Source organism: Trachemys scripta, chromosome 1 (genome assembly GCF_013100865.1).
Source record: "Trachemys scripta elegans isolate TJP31775 chromosome 1, CAS_Tse_1.0, whole genome shotgun sequence".
Lineage (NCBI taxonomy): Eukaryota > Metazoa > Chordata > Testudines > Emydidae > Trachemys > Trachemys scripta.
The window spans coordinates 298,164,800-298,177,203 of NC_048298.1; the positions used below are offsets into that span (position 1 = coordinate 298,164,800).

The 12,404-nt window shown below is 43.4% G+C and overlaps 1 protein-coding gene and 1 long non-coding RNA gene across 7 annotated transcripts in view; one reads left to right on the forward strand and one right to left on the reverse strand.

Moving 5' to 3' along the window:
* Positions 1-6,006, reverse strand: part of LOC117871047 — a 36,174-nt gene extending 30,168 nt beyond the window's left edge. Inside the window, exon 1 of the long non-coding RNA XR_004644133.1 lies at positions 5,874-6,006. This is a non-coding gene — a long non-coding RNA (uncharacterized LOC117871047). The remainder of the gene's footprint in view (positions 1-5,873) is intronic.
* STARD13 (StAR related lipid transfer domain containing 13) overlaps positions 1-12,404 on the forward strand; it is a 457,620-nt gene that overhangs the window by 296,664 nt on the left and 148,552 nt on the right. Inside the window, exon 1 of one of the 6 annotated variants that reach the window (XM_034758640.1) lies at positions 5,550-5,957. The exons of the other annotated variants lie outside the window; for them this stretch is intronic. Coding sequence (XP_034614531.1) covers positions 5,789-5,957 — 169 coding nt within the window. The 5' untranslated portion in view covers positions 5,550-5,788. Of the gene's footprint in view, positions 1-5,549; positions 5,958-12,404 lie in introns of those variants that run through there. 6 annotated transcript variants of the gene reach the window in all.

Consider the following 12,404-nt stretch of genomic DNA (forward strand, 5'->3'; position numbering starts at 1 on the left):
GGGGCGGGGCTGGGGGCGGGGCCGGGGCCCTGTGGAGTGTCCTCCTTTGGGAGGCACAAAATATGGTAACCCTAGAACTATACAAAGAGTAATAAACTAACAGCAAAAGTGTGCATGTCTTCAGTGACTTGAAAGTGGAGTTCTGGAGTTTCCAGCTTATGATTGCATGTCAATAACATCTGTGTGGGTAATTTGACAAGGAAACAATGTCGTTATCATGGTATTAGTGCTTAAAATTAAGAGAAACCATAGTTATGATTTAATTTTAGATGTGACATAACATCTCAATGTAAGTAATAATTGAGGGGAAAAGGGGTTGCAGCAGTAAGATCACATGGTTATTCATTTATTGTGTGAGAACCACAAATTAAATTCCATGCTAAAAGAACTTCTGCCACCAATGGCACCATACTCCTATCTCATGTTGGAAAGACTGGGAATACTATAATCTTGTCTCACATTAAACACCAGCATTCTAAGGGCAGCAGGAGCTACAGAACAGAAACTGATTTATAATCTTACACTAACAGTATGCTCAGAAAGGCTGATTGTAAGTGGAGACTTTGTAGTTTCTACAGTATATTGTGTGATAGGCTCTTCACCCCATTACAGAATCCTGTGCTGAACAAAATGGAGGCAGATTTCCAATGCTGTTGATGACTGCTCTTAGTTATGCATTCACAAATGCAAAGAACACCCATCTTTCAGTATGGGGCAAACCATAATGTGGCTTTGTCAGTTTCATCAGTGCTTAGATACTGTGATAAGCACATTAGAAACACCATGCTGTCCTTAGATAGATATTTAAGTGAGTCTCCCTTGTGATCTTCCAAAGAACTACAGTATTGTCAAACCCAAGTATTCATCCTGGGAGATGTAGTCCAGCTCATCACATAAGGAGAACTGGGACATGAGCAACCGAATGACAGTTCCCACAAGGCCCTGTCATGGCATTTCCGAATTAAAATATTTCAGGTTTTGGCTGAAATATGTTGGGTTTTGGCTGAAATTTTTCAGTTTTGCATTTTCAGTTTTTCTATGAAAAAACCCCCATTGTACAGATGGGAAAACTGAGACAAAGAGAGCTCAGAAACCCATCTTATGACCCAGTGCCAGAGCTGGGAATAGAACAGAGGTCAGGTCTGGTTCCCCAGCCCCTGGATCATGCTGCCTTCCAAAAATCTGTATGTTTTATACCTGTGCAGAAGTTCTGTAGGTTACTATGCAACCTTTGTATAGTACAGGGGGAAGTTTTCAACTTGTGACCAAATGTCCAACCTCATTAAACTATGTATTTAAGAATCAGTCTACAGAATTTGCTCTGGGGTGTTAATTAACATTGAAATATAATTGTTAGTATGTAGCAGCTTTCATCTAGAGCAGAGGTGGGAAAACTTTTTGGCCCGAGGGTCACATCTGGATGGGGAAATTGCATGCAGGGCCATGAATGTAGGGCTGGGGCAGAGGGTTGGGGTACAGGGTGTGGGAGGGGGTGCAGTGTGCAGGAAGGTGCTCAGGGCAAGGGGTTGGGGCAGAAGGGGGGTGTAGGGTTTATGAGGGGGCTCAGGGAAGGGGGTTGGAGTGCAGGAGGGGGTGCACAGTGTGGGAGGGGGGTCAGGGCAGTGGTGCAGGGAGAGGTGCGGAGTGCGGGAGGGGGTTCAGGGCAGGGTTGGGGTGTGGCAGGGGGTTGGGGTGCAGGCAGGGGGCTCAGGGCAGGGAGTTGTGGTGTAGGAGGGGTTCAGGGTGCGGGCTTACCTGGAGCAGCTCTGAGGTGGCAGCAGCGTGCACCAGGGCCAGGACAGGCTACCTGTCCTCGGCGCCGCTCCGGGAAGTGGCCAGCACCACGTCCCTGCAGCCCCTGGGGGAGGGGGAGCAGAGGGCTCCACCCACTGCCCTCGCCTGTGGGTACCTCCCCCAATGCTCCCATTGGCTGCAGTTCCTGGAGCGGAGCAGGGCAGGGCCTGCGGCGCCACGGGGGTGGCAATCCCGTGGGCTGGATCCAAATCCCTGAGGGGCCATAGTTTGCCCACCCCTGGTCTAGAGGATCTGTGGTTCAGGGTGCTCTTTGCATTTATACAAAAATAAACACATGAGCTGACAGTCCCATTAAATGGCACACAGAACAAGTTTTGCTCTTCTAGTGCTCATAAATGGAAACACTCTAAACAGAACACTGGAGGGGCAACTAACTCTGATTGTTTCTTCTTTAGTGGGACCACTGTTTAAGGACTGGATTGTAACCATACGATGTAGTCTGAGTAAGGTTGCCAAGTGTCTGGTTTTTGACCGGAATGCCCAGTCGAAAAGGGACCCTGGCAGCTTCGGTCAGCACCGCCGACTGGGCCATTAAAAGTCCGGTCGGCGGCGCAGTGGGGGCTAAGGCAGGCTTCCTGCCTGCCCTAGCTCTGTGCAGCTCCCGGAATTGGCCGCCAGGTCCTTGAGGCCCCTATGTGCATGGAGGATCTGTGCTGCCCCTGCCCGGAGTACCAGCTCCGCAGCTCCCATTGGCTGGGAGCCACAACCAGTGGGAACTGCAGGACAGAACCTGCGGGTGTGAGGGCAGTGTGTGGAGCCTCCCTGGCCGCCCATGTGCTTAGGTGCTGCAGGGACCTGGTGGCCACTTTCTGGGAGCCATGGTAAGTGCTGCCCGCACCCCCCCACACACACACCCCTGCTCTGGTCCTGAGCCCCCTCCTACGCCCCAGACCCCTCATCCCTGGTCCCACTCCAGAACCCATACCCCCAGCCCGGAGCCCTCTTGCGCACCCTGAACCCCTCATTTCTGGCACCACCCAGAGCCTGCACACCCAGTCCAGAGCCCATACCTTCCCTGGACCCCAACCCCCTGCCCCAGCCTGAATCCCTGTCCTGCACCCCGGAGCCTGCACCTCCAACCAGAGCCCTCACCCCTCCCCGCACCCAATCCCCTGCCCCAGTGAGTGAGGGTGGAGGAGAGCGAGTGACAGAGAGAGGGGGTATGGAGGGAGTGGGGCCTTGAAGAAGAGGAAGGGGATGGGGTAGGAGTGTTTGGTTTTGTGCTATTAGAAAGTTGGCAACCCTAGGTGGGAAGCAGCAGCCTGACTGCAGCTGCTCTCCCTGCTATCCCTTCTGGTGCTGTGGGTAGCCTACAGGGAAGGACAGGGGCTTGTTATATCTCCTTACTCCCCTGTGTAGGTGCGCAGCTGGGCTTATCATCACAAAGTCCTAAGTGAGGTTGTTACACGTTGGCACAGGGCTGAACTGTTGTGGGTTTTTATTTTTATTTTTTTATGGTTTACATTTTTTGTTACTCTTTCTTTGCCCTTGGACAATTCATGAGAAATGAGTTATAATCACACTGATGGAAAAAGTTTCTCCACATTTTAATGAAAATTGAAAATCCCTGTGGGATTTGAACTGCGTGTTTTGAAATATATAGCGATTTTATCCAATAGGCTTCATAAGGCTCTGTGATTAGCATCTATAAAGTTGCATAAGTAATATATGGCTAAAAGAAAGAACTCATATTTTTTTAATAAATGCAACATAAACATACTGAGAATAAAAAGGGAAAACAAATACAAACTAGACTATACAGCAGGGATGGACTAATCAAATAATAACTCTTCCAGTGAGCAGTGATATCACTTTGGGTAAATAGCATGAAAATTGCTGACATTCAGGAGTATTCAGAAAATTTATTATCCAGGGTTTTCTGCTGACAAAAGATAGAAGACTGACTGGGCCCATAACTCTACCTAGCTAGGGAAACTGGCCGAGTTAAAGGAGAGCTAAGCATTGCCATCTCACCCAGCTGCAGCTGAGCCTTTCTTGCTCCTCTGAACTCCACACGACAAGGAAAAGTGGTTCCTTTTCTCTGGATGTGAAAGAGTAAAATCTACCCAGGCCTATTCCCAAATGCTATTTTTTTTCTAATTGAATGTCAAGGCTTTTCTGTGACACTCCAGAGATTCCTTGGTCCTTCATGAAAACAGAGAAGGAATGCAGCAAATATGGGACTGTACAGACAGCTCCACATATTGGTAATGGGTCTTGGGGTCTTTCACTTCTAAGACACTGGTTTGAATGTCCGAAGTGTTCCTAGCTCCAGGCAATCCAAGGACCCAGCTGCTCAAACTCCTATCCCTGCATGGTAACCCTAGGTCATTAATAAAATACAAAATATCAATAAATTATAACATGCCAAAAACACTCCTCTAGAATCTATTGTACAGGATGAGAATTAGTGAATAATTTGGGCTGACATTCATTCAGTGGCAACACATGCTACCCCTGCCCCGAAAATCTCAGTAACTATTATGGGGGGAGTAACTATGTAGGGGTTGGGGCAATAGAATCCACAGGAGCTGGAATGAGAGCTAACCTCTGTGAGCCCCTCATACTTTTGGGTCCTGGCCACTCAGACTGTGTAAGTGCAGATACAGCCTCCATAGTGCCTATTTAAAATTGGTACAGAATCAACTGTGTGATGCGCAGGTAATGCAGAGCCCACCTGCATGCTGACATCAGAGATGCCTTCACTTCATGCTATGTAAATATAATAGTTCTATTGCATCTAGGGCTTTCCACAGCCCTCCTGCTGTTAGGTGAATTGCAACCTCCATGAACAAATTTAGAGGTATGGACAAAATGAGCTGTTTATAGGCCTTTTTCCTTTTCTAATTTCTGCGGTTCAGTGAACTTGCTCTCAAATTCTGTGAAGCTGCTTCCTGTGCATTAGCAGTGCACATGCTGGAAACTGTGATGATCACAAAAATCCATGTTAATGATTCTGCTCCTTTAGAAATGAACTATCCCTTATGGTAGATAGGGAACCATATCATTGATATTTACAGATGTTATAAAAATTAACTGGCACACAGGCTAACCCATTCCATACACCACATGGCATATCGTTTTTTGAATTACTCACTTGTTCTCCAGATGCTAACAACAAATGACAGCACTCTGCTTCCATGTGATTAAACACAGAGGGAATGTGGTGCTTTGCAAAAGCAAATGGCTGTTTTTTAAGAATATCTGAAAAACAGTGCGCCCATGTATGCATCAAACAAAAAAGTACTTGTTTGGGGAACCAAAAGGATGAAACATTTCTCCTCACTTGGTAGCCACTTCTCAGTAACATTAATTTTAGGGATTATTACATTTCGATTAACTTCTGCTGTGTGATTGCTGCTAAATGATGTTTTCGTTGGAAGGATTTCATTTGCTCTGGTGCTGGCTGTACTAGGTGGTTGTTTGGATTAGACAGCCCATCCTAAACTTCTTTTTCTAGGCAAACTGTGTGGTATGATGTTAAGAAAATTAGCATGTGCATCTTCTGAAGAAATGAGTAGGCAGCTTTGTGGCAGAGAGTGGAGGAGGATGCAGTTTTCCACAGCTCTGTATGCTAAGGAATTTTGCAGCCTAAAATAGGTATTCCTAGATGGCGTGTTTTGTTTTTTCAAACTCTCCTATCACAGCTCTTCAATGCTTAGTCAGCTCAGAAGCATGCCATTTCTATTTGCCTTCAACCTTGTGTGGGTTTGGAAATGCCTGAACAGACTTCACTTTCCTCTGTAAGGCAGACTGTGTACTTTCACATTCTTTACTTTGGTTGATTGGCCCTTTTAGATCATGTGAGGGGAGCTGGAATCTAGAGTTGTAGCTTTTGCCACTCCTTTTTCTTTTTTAAAGCACTTGCTCTTTCCAGCTTCCTTGGGCTTATTGCCTCTCTTTTTTCGTTACACTCATTAGAATCTGGAATAACTATACAGGGGACTGAAGCAGTGATTTTAAAGGGGCAGAGATGTTTAGGCAGGTGTCCAGGACTTCAGGCTCAGGCTGTTACTATCTAAATTCCATGTCACCTGAGGGCAAAGAGATGTACTTACGATTTGATCAGACTACGAGACGCTCTCCATACAGGATGAGTAGGATTCTTGCACGCCATCAGCTACTAACTAAAATTCAGCAAGGTGAGTTACTGGCTCTAACTGGCTTCTAACTGTTAGTATAATGTCTGCAGGTCAGCTTCTGCATACTAAAAACTTTAGTTAATATTTGAAATTTCAGAGTTTACCTTTCTGTACTCTGAACTGAGTCTAACAGACTTCATTTAAAACAGTCAGTGACAGCATTCTACTGCTAGGTAATTTTTTTATATTCACATACAAAGAACATAAAGATTCACAACAGTGCGTGATCAGTGACTTGCCTTTTAATCATAAACTTCTAGGTAACTTAAATGTGGGCAAAGGACTGAAATTCCTCTTTCTGATTGCTTGAATGTCATGACACCAAGCTGCATATAATTCTGCTAGATGTATAGATTTTACATGTAAAACATATTATGTATTGTGCAAATGATCAATTTTACAAAACTACTTAAGACTGCAAGAGGGTTGGAAAAGGGCTGCTCTGATAAGACTCTTTAGGAAAATCTCATGTGTGATTGTCAAAGAATTATAGAACTTCTGTCACATGTCCTTGAAGATAATTGCTGACTTGTCTTTTTGTCACATATATATCCAGCAAACACTACACCTTCCTTAGAATGTACGGTGTTAGGGCTAAATATATACATATCAGCTTCAAAACAAATTCTTTGGCCTGTGTGCATTTTAAAAGAAATCCTCTTCCAAAGCTCCCTAGAACAGATGTGAAAAACATAAATTTAAAAGCCACCTGTGTTAATTTTTCTAGGTTAAACGGAAGATCAATATATAATATATCACTGAAGCTTTTCATTTTCCAAATCAAATGTGGACCTACATTCATACAGAAAGAGAATGCCATGTATCTTTCACCTGGGTGAAAAAATCTGGAAGATAACATTTTCGTATACAATTCCTGTCTAGTTCCTGCTAGCTTACACTCAAAGTATTGCACGCCCTTAACTAAAAACAGACAGAGTAGTGTTAGCTACTCTGTATTACTCTAACATTACTTACTCTCAATCCCAAGAATATAATGTAAAAGTTGATGTGAGTTTCTGCATATGAGCAGTTAAATGGAGTGGCCAATTTAATTTGTTGCTTTCAAATGTTTTCCATATCAGTGGCTGTGGAACTCTGGAAAAAGGTCAAGGATACAATTATGAAACTCGTATTGTATTTATAAAGGAACAATACATATTTCATTGCCCAGGGTTCGATGAAAGAGATTGTTTCTGTGGCAATTAGGAAACTCTGTTGTTTGCAACAGAGTTTCTGGACTTGGTGATGTTTGAAGGATATTGGCCCTAACTGCAGCTCTGATATCAGGAAGGATATTATGTCATTCCATATACCCTCGATCTTGATTGAACGCAAAGAAAAGGCAATTTTTCTTCTTTTGGGTTTATTTGAGAATACATGTTGCACAGTATTAGACACAGCTTAATTTTCAGGAAGGGACTACAGCATAAGTGCTGATACTGGGGGTGCTTCTGCACCCCCTGGCTTGAAGTGGTTTGCATCATATACAGGGTTTACAGTTTGGTTCAGTGGCTCTCAGTACCTCCACTATACAAATTGTTCCAGCACCCCTGGGATACAGACAAAATTATTTAACAAGACACTCTTATCTGCTTCTCTGGCTGTATGACTTTTCTCCTCTAAACCTATATATGTGCCAGAGTATGTGCCTAGATAGCAATGTGTGCCTAATAAATACATATAATAATGGTCTACCTTTTCAAAAGTAACACGTGATTTTGGGTGCCTCCGTTTTCGGGCAGCTAACATGGGACACTTAACTAAGCACCTGATTTATAGGAAGTGCTGAGCACCCACCCTCTGAAATGAGGTCCTTTTAAGGAGTCAGTCTCAAGTTGGCCACCCAAAAACTGAGGCACCCCAAATCACTCCTCACTTTTGAAAATTTAGGCCATAAATATCTATATAGACAGAGAGGCAGCATGTCTAGTAGTTAAATCCTGTATCTACAATTTACTCACTGGGTGACACTGGACAATTCATTTAACCACTCTGCCTCATTTTCACCATCTATAAAATGGGGATAACATTTAACTACTTATCTTCTTCAGAGCGAGCTGTGAGAATTCATTTTTCTACCATGTTTTGATGTTAAATGTTACAATTAACTACTAATTTATACATATATTATTAGAGAGTCAGATCTACATATTGGATTACTAGGAATTTATTACTTCTCACCTCCAGTCTTTTATGACTAGGATTCAGAGTATATATTCCTTTGGTTAGATAAGTATAACTCTCATTAGCAATAATGAATTTATGTGCACATGTAGAGGTAAGAATAGGCTGCTATGTGTACACTGGGTTATATGCATGCAAATACCTTATCATCATCATATTCCCTAAAAATCATTTAGTCTCTATGGTTTCAATGATTAGGAGCATATTTACATGTCTGGAGGGATCTCGAGACATATGCTTCTATTGGCCAGACATATCACTATAGCCAAGCTGACTATCCAAACTGCAGGCCAGCTATTCACTCCGTAGAGAATCCAAGAGTGGGAGGTTAACCACTTTGAAACTCAAATACGTTCTTACCGCAAGTGACTTCTCTTCAGTTCAGTCCCTCCTACAGACTCACTTCTTCTGCAGTGCCCTCAAGAAGTGAGACAATCATATCAGTACAAATCATTTTATTAGTAAAGTGAACAAAACCAAGTCTAGCTATTACACCTCTCCCTCTTCTAGGTTTCTGTATACATTTTATGTGAAATCTTGCTCCATTAAAATCAATGGTAAAAGATCCATTGACTTTAGTGGGGGTCAGGATTTCACTCTCTCTGTCTATTTTGTTTAGACGGTAAGCAGCTGGAAGCCAGGATTGTCTGGATTTTTTTTGCATTGTCCAGCACTGTGGTCATTCTTCTTGCTCACAAATAATTAAGGATGAGATTCACTGCTGTGTGGCGATCCTGCAAAAGGACTGTGCACCACTTAAGTCCTATTTTGAGGCCTTTTGCTGTAGAATTTCACCCTATTGATGATGATTAAATAATGAAGTTCCACAGGACAGTTTAACGAGAGAGTATCTGAAAGCAGATCAGGAGATGACGATGCAAAATGGAAGTCATAGGCAGGGCCAGTGCTACCATTTAGGCAAACTAGGTGGTTGCCTAGGGCGCCAAGATTTGGGGGTGCCAAAAAGCGGCGCCCCCAATTTTTTTTACAGCGGCTGCTGTGCTGGGAGGGAGAGGGAGTCTGAGCTGCCGGCAGGCAGCCCAGGGGAACCCCGGGTCAGCGCGCCGCCGGCAGCCCAGGGGTTCCCCTGGGTCAGAGCTGCCGCACGAATCCCTGGACCAGGGGGTGGGGAGCTGCCGCGGGGGGGGAGCTGCCACACAGCTCCCCGGGCCGGGTTGTGGGGGGGTGCCTCAGGGCAGGGCGGGGAGCTGCCGCGGGGGGGGAGCCTCAGGGTGGAAGAGGGTGGGGAGTGGCGCAAAGTGGAAGTTTCGCCTAGGGCGTGAAACTTCCTTGCACCGGCCCTAGTCATAGGTTGCTTACTGTGGCCCCAGTTCAGCAAAGCACTTAAACACGTGCTTTAATGCCATTGATTTCAGACTTTTTGCTTACGTGCTTTGCTGAATAAAGATGGACTTAAGCACGGGTGTAAGTAGTATGCTGCACTGGGGCCTCTTTGAGTATATACTCTCTAGTTCTTGCTTATATATCTTTCAGTTCTTGGATGATAAACAAAGCTTGACCTTGCATTAGTAAACACTGTGCATTTCAGATCTAGGATGTTTCTTAAGGCCCAAGTTTTCAGTAGTCCAAGAATTTATTTATAGAGCAGTATAGGGAGCACTCAGAGCTCTCATTACAGGATATGAACCTAAGCACTAATGTAGTGTAATAATAATTTCATATACTTGATCTGTCTCTCATTAATAACATGCACTTTTGCAAAATGATGCTGAATTACTGTTTGGAGAAGTCCACATTACGTTACTACATCCTTGCTGCCATGACATTGCGTGGTGCAGTTTTTCTTCACCTTTTAAAGACAAGTCGGCTGCAGAAGCATTTCTTTGTATTTTCTTTAAGGTGTTAGTTTAAAATAAACAACATGAATTATTCCCAAGAATTAACCCACTTAATAATTCTACCACAAGGGAAATCAAACAAACTGGAGTGTCATTTTAATTAGATTATACTTTACAAGTCCCAGATATCTGGTTTGTTTTCACCACCAACTCCTTGAGACAGATTGTGGTAGTGGCCTGAGAGTGTGAGTAGTGATGATCTACCTCGGGGTCAGCAAACTTTCAGATGTGGTGTGCCGAGTCTTCATTTATTCACTCTAATTTAAGGTTTCGTGTGCCAGTAATGCATTTTAAAGTTTTTAGAAGGTCTCTTTCTATATGTCTATAATATATAACTAAACTATTGTTGTATGTCAAGTAAATAAGGTTTTTAAAATGTTTAAGAAGCTTCATTTAAAATTAAATTAAAATGCAGAGTCCCCCGAACCGGTGGTCAGGATCTGGGCAGTGTGAGTGCCACTGAAAATCAGCTCGTGTGCTGCCTTCAGCACGCGTGCCATAGGTTGCCTACCCCTGATCTACCTGATATTAAGTCGGCTTTTTCAAAGTGTAATCTTTTGATGATTTATTTTCCCATATAACTCTGTTACTTTCCATGCTGAAGGGGAAGCATGCTTTGGCATAAAGCAACAGGGTATAGCATGTTTGGTTTGGAGTATTTATTCAAACTGAGTATGGCATAACTGTGTGAGAATTCTTTAATGATTACTCATGTTCTCTTTAAAGTAAATAAGGTGGTGGCTGTCAGTAACTCAAATGAGGAGAGTCAGAAAATTGTCATGATTTCAGAGCCTTTCACTAAAGCCACTGCACAATAGAAAGTAAAAAACAGAACAATATGTCAAACAGAATGAGTAAAATTAAGGTCATACACTGGAAATATGAAGTCAGAGATATGGCCAGAGATTGAATGGTCAGAGATAATATAGGTTGAGTTAGAAATTTAGGGCCAAATTCTGCCCTCAAGCATCCATGCTCTCCTGTCAGTGAAATCTGTCCACATGTTTCTGCAGATTGAATCTGGACCTTGGACTACACGTTTAGGGTAATATAAAGAGTAATAATACTTTTACCTACAATGAGTAATACCTTACTCCATGAGTAGTTCTAATGGTTTCAATGGCCTGGGGTGGCATAAGAAAATCCTTCATAAGCGTGATTTCATATGTACATTTTGAAAACAACATTACAGTGCAACACTCTGCAAATGATTATAAAATGTCATACACTGTAAGGCTCCATATGAAACTTTAACAAATTGTCAGTGTTGTCTAAATACACTTGTGTTTGTCCGCTTTGTGGGAACAGGAGTAGGATTAACGACTCCAGGTTTCCTGTCTGAAATCTTGTTATTCTAGGTAAGGTTAACACAATGTTTTGCTCTTCTCCAGCTCCTCCCTGTACCCTGCGGCTACACTTCATTTTTGTGGTATTGGTAGTGTTGACATACGGGGAAGGATTCATTATCTTGAACTGCCACAGCACAATATAATTCATCAAAAAAACTATGCTAAAAGAATGTTAAAGTTGCAAAGTCAAGCGCTGAAAAATTAGGAAATGCCAGAATTAAGGCTGCCTGTGTAGCCTTGATTCATCCCCTTGCACTGTGTTTTGTATTCACTTCAGGGTTTGGATAGTATGCATAAAATAAGGCCTCGGGCCACACACTGAATGTGGGCAATAAAAAGAAATATTGAATAACTGAATGAAGTTGTGATCCTGTGGAAAATATGTATTATAATCCGTATGTACAAGGGAGCCAAATTAAGGCTTTACAGGCAACCTTAATTCTAACATTTCCTAACTTTTGAATGCTTAACTTTGCACCTTAGCATTCTTTTAACTTGTTTCAGTGTCATTTCCTTTTTTTTTTTTTTTTTTTTTTTTTAATTGAAAACAGAAAATCCGTTATGTGGAGCCATATTTACCCCCAGTTTGGGTCACTGTTGGGATTCAGACCTTTCGATCCACAGCATAGACCTCCAGCACTTGAACTAATGGAGTAACTGGTAGCAGTGTTAGGGTATTGTCATCTATGTGGCCCAGTAACTAGGGGGAGGATGAGACACACTTTGCCAATAGGTTTAGCAGGTATTTGCTGACAGTGGAAGAATGGTAAGACTGAGGACTTGTGGGTTGAATTCCAGGTTCTGTAGGGGAGTATGCTCTAGGGGTGATAGACCCTTCTGCCCCTTTGTCACAAGCCGTTCTCTGTCCCACTCTGCTCTTGTTCAACCACCCATTGCCATCCTTTCTCCTTCTCCTCTTCTCCCACCCTGGCCTCTGCCCTTTCCTTCTCTGCTCTCCTCCAATCCCCCCCACACACGCACACTCCTCACCCCACTCCTTCTGCTCCTATCCAGTCCCAACCCCCTCAGCTCATGTTCGCCTCCCTCTCTGCACC